The sequence below is a fragment of the Chiloscyllium plagiosum genome, chromosome 26 (genome assembly GCF_004010195.1).
Source record: "Chiloscyllium plagiosum isolate BGI_BamShark_2017 chromosome 26, ASM401019v2, whole genome shotgun sequence".
NCBI lineage: Eukaryota > Metazoa > Chordata > Chondrichthyes > Orectolobiformes > Hemiscylliidae > Chiloscyllium > Chiloscyllium plagiosum.
The window spans coordinates 4,600,732-4,605,196 of NC_057735.1; the positions used below are offsets into that span (position 1 = coordinate 4,600,732).

General features: G+C 47.6%; 1 protein-coding gene across 1 annotated transcript in view; it reads right to left on the minus strand.

Annotated features, from left to right (window-relative positions):
• The window catches only part of inka2 (inka box actin regulator 2), a 5,122-nt gene extending 4,474 nt beyond the window's left edge, over positions 1 to 648 (minus strand). Inside the window, exon 1 of the mRNA XM_043716265.1 lies at positions 363 to 648. Coding sequence (XP_043572200.1) covers positions 363 to 398 — 36 coding nt within the window. The 5' untranslated portion in view covers positions 399 to 648. The remainder of the gene's footprint in view (positions 1 to 362) is intronic.
• Between the last annotated feature and the right edge of the window lie 3,817 nt (positions 649 to 4,465).

A 4,465-nucleotide genomic window follows, 5' to 3' on the forward strand; every position in this document is an offset into this window, starting at 1 on the left:
TAAAATGGTGGGATGAATTAATAGGTTCGATAGTCAGAGCCTTTATCCCGGGGTAGAAATGTCACATAATAGGCTGCATAGCTTGACGTTAGTGGGCAGGGGGGGGGGGGGGGGGTGGTGGAGAGAGAGAAAGTGTCGTATCAATATCCCGTCCGCCACATCAACAAAACACACACATTACGGAAGCGCAACTCTCTCGCTCCTAAATAACTCCATTTCGGGAGGCGGCGCGGGGGACGTGAATAACCACATATTCGGGAGTAAAATAGGGGCTCAGTGCCATCGGTTGATAACTTCACCCACTATTACAAAACACACACACACACAGAGCTCGAAATGAAATGAAATAAAACACATCTCACCAACTCCAGCTTCAAACGGCGCAGGCTGTGCTCCATGATCCTTTTTATTTTAACTGCAGGAGGCTCAACAGAGCAAAAAGAAAAGTTAGACGGTTAAAAATCTAACACCGAAATAATTGAACACACTACACGTGTCCATGAGGAGGAGAAAGCTTCCCTTCTCTATTCTGAATGTCTTCAAGCTGGATAAAAGAAGCGGAGGGGAGGGCTGGAATGTTAGTGAGAAGGTTGGCTTTCAGAGATTCAGTGATGTCTGGTCGAGTCTGTACAGTGTAAGTGTTTGCTCGATTAGCTATCACATTACCCCACTCTCAGCACTGACCAGAAGCTTATACCTACGTCCATTTCCCATCATTTCCTCCTATTCCTGGCAGTAATCCTATTCTCTCTGATCGTTATCAAATACATTCTACAGTTTTAGGTCCATTCCCCAGACAGTTACCTTTCTGCTGGTCCTCTTCACAGATTAGATTAGATTAGATTATTTACAGTGTGGAAACAGGCCCTTCGGCCCAACAAGTCCACACTGCCCCACCGAAGCGCAACCCACCCATACTCCTACATTTACCCCTTACCTAACACTACGGGCAATTTAGTATGGCCAATTCACCTGACCCTGCACATCTTTGGACTGTGGGAGGAAACCGAAGCACCCGGAGGAAACCCACGCAGACACGGGGAGAACGTGCAAACTCCACACAGCCAGTCGCCTGAGGCGGGAATTGAACCCGGGTCCCTGGCGCTGTGATGCAGCAGTGCTAACCACTGTGGCAACGTGCCGCCCAGATACTTTCCAATCAATCTGTTTCCACAATGTGGCGGTGCCGATGTTGGACTGAGGTGGACAAAGTTAAAAATGACACACCTCTGGAAAAGGTGGGCATTGAACCCCAGTCAATAAAAACCAAAAGAAATGCGGATGCTGCAAATCAGAGACAGACACAGAAATTGCTGGAAAAGCTCAGCAGGTCTGGCAGCATCTGTGGAGAGAGGCTAGAGTTCACAGTTAAGGTGGAGTGACCCTGCCTCAGAACTCTTGAACCCAAGTTCCTGGTCTAGAGGTAGGGATACTACCACTGCACCACAAGAGACCTCAAGGCTTCTTCATCTTCCTTTTGGGTCTTGACCCACCAAGTCAGTGATAATCTGGAGTTCCTGTCCCCGAAAAAGCTGTTGAGGCTGGATGGGAGGTGTTCAATAATATATTTCAAAGTTAGATCGATAGATTTGTGCCAGGCAGAAATGGGGTGGCATGGTGGCTCAATACTTAACACTACTGCCTCTCAGTGGTTAGCACTGCTGCCTCACAGCACCAGAGACCTGGGTTCGATTCCAGCCTTGGGCAACTGTGTGTGGAGCTTGCACATCCACCCCGTGTCTGTGCGGGTTTCTTCTGGTTTCCTCTCACAGTCAAAAGATGTACAGTTTGGATGGATTGGCAATTTGGACATGAAGGTATAGTTTGATAGTTCCAATAGTAGTCAGGCACTTTCAAAATGGATGTGGGCATCACTGTTCAGGCCAGCATTTCTTGGCTATCCCTAGTTGGCCTCAAGAACTATTACATGTCGTGTAGGGATGTCCTATGGCTATTAGGGAGGGAGTTTCAGGCTGTGACACAGCAATGGCATGGTGGCTCAGTGGTTCGCACTGCTGCCTTACAGCACCAGGACCTGGGTTCGATTCTAGCCTTGGGCATCTGTCTGTGTGGAGTTTGCACAATCTCCCTGTGTCTGTGTGGGTTTCCTCTGGGTGCTCTGGTTACCTCCCACAATCTAAAGGTGTGCAGGTCAGGTGAATTGGTCATGGGAGGTCATGTTGCGGCTGTACAGGACATTAGTTAGACCACTGTTGGAATATTGTGTGCAATTCTGGTCTCCTTCCTATCGGAAAGATGTTGTGAAACTTGAGAGGGTTCAGAAAAGATTTACAAGGATGTTGCCAGGGTTGGAGGATTTGAACTATAGGGAGAGGCTGAACAGGCTGGGGCTGTTTTCCCTGGAGCGTCGGAGGCTGAGGGGTGACCTTATAGAGGTTTACAAAATTACGAGGGGCATGGATTGGGTAAATAGGCAAAGTCTTTTCCTTCGGGTGGGGGAGTCCAGAACTAGAGGGCATAGGTTTAGGGTGAAAGGGGAAAGATATAAAAGAGATCTACGGGACAACTTTTTCATGCAGAGGGTGGTACGTGTATGGAATGAGCTGCCAGAGAAAGTGGTGGAGACAGGTTCAATTGCAACATTTAAGAGGCATTTGGATGGGTATATGAATAGGAAGGGTTTGGAGGGATGTGGGCCAGGTGCTGGCAGGTAGGACTAGATTGGGTTGGGATATCTGGTTGGCATGGACTAGTTGGACCGAAGGGTCTGTTTCCATGCTGTACATCTCTATGACTCTATGCTAAATTGCCCATAGTGTTTAGAGATGTATAGGTTAGGTGCATTAGTCAGAGGTAAATGTAGGGTAGCGGAAATGGGTCTGGGTGCGTTACTCTTTAGAGGGTTGGTATGGACTTGTTGGGCCAAAGGGCCTGTTTCCACACTGTAGGGATTCTTTAAAAAAAAATGAATAAGCATTTACACTGTTGCAAATCAAGAATGATGTGTAAGTTGCAAGTGATAGTATTCACCATCATTCACCTTGTTTCTCTGGGTGGTAGGGGTTGTGGGTTTGGAGGTGAGGCCAAAGGACTGTCATGTATCTTGTGAATGGAACATACTACTATCACTGTGCATCAGGAAATGGTAGAACAGGGCTGAATGGCCTCCTTTGTACATATGATTCATATTCAGGAATGCAGCTACCTTCTTATTTGTGGAGCCTGGAAATTAGTTGGCGCTATGGCTGTTTTATGATTCTAATGGTGTCCAGTATAGTGGGTGGCATTTCACCCACATTGTCGCCATATGCTGGAAGGGGAACAAGGAGTGTACAGTGCTCCTGCTGCATCTCACAGAAGCACTATTTAAATCATCCTCCTGCACTCCCCATGTGCATGACAACACTTCAGAGGTCACAGCCAGGTTGGCAAATGCCAGGAGTCAAGACCAAGCATTCCTTGGCTCGGGATCAGTGAGAGCAATTCAGGCACACACTGAGAGATACAAACTACATCAGGCAGAAGACTCAATCCTCACCCAATAACACACGCAGCCAAATCCTCTCGGTCTCTGTATCACACACACAGATACACACTTGTATTTGATTTTGGCGGCACTCCCGTGTCAGAATGCCAGTACAAAGAAACACTTGTACTTCCGTCACATGACCCACAGCCTCAGGATATCCCAAATCACTTGAGATTCAATGCAGTACTTTTGAGATATAGACAATAAATCTTCATAGAATCCCAACAGTTTGTAAGCAGGCAATTCGGCCCATCAAGTCCACACCAACCCTCTGAACAGCATCCCACCCAGACCCACCCTCCTACCCTATCCTTGCAATTCCCATGGCCAATCCACCTAACCTTCGCATCTTTGGACTGTGGGAGGAAACCAGAGCACCCGGAGGAAACCCATGCAGTCAAGGGGAGAATGTGAAAACTCCACATAGACAGTGGAATCGAACCCATGTTCCTGGTACTGTGCTAGCCACTGTACTATCATGCAGCCCAGTTTAATGTAGGTCTAGTGCCTTGTCAAAACAATGGCATATCTAACAGTGTAGCACTCTCTTAGGAGTGTCAGCCTAGTTTTTATGCTTGAATCTCTTGAAGTAATGCAGAGCTGAGAGACATTACCATGAAGTCACAGCTGACAACTGAAAATAGTTACCACAGCCCCACAGTGATGGTGTGGGAAGGGGCAGCTATAGTTAGAGGTCAAGTATGGGTGTCTGTGTACTCGTTTCGGTATTATTGACTATTAAGAATCAATAAAACTCATTACTTTTTGATTCTGGCATTCCCGACTTTGGTGACAAGGCTCAGCTACTACATTTTCCCCTTGAACCCTGTGGGCAGCACGGCGGCTTTGTGGATAGCTCTGCTGCCTCACAGCGCCAGGGACCTGCCTCAGGCGACTGTCTGTGTGGAGTTTACACATTCTCCCTGTGTCTGCGTGAGTTTCCTTTGGGTGCTCTGATTTCCTCCCACACTCCAA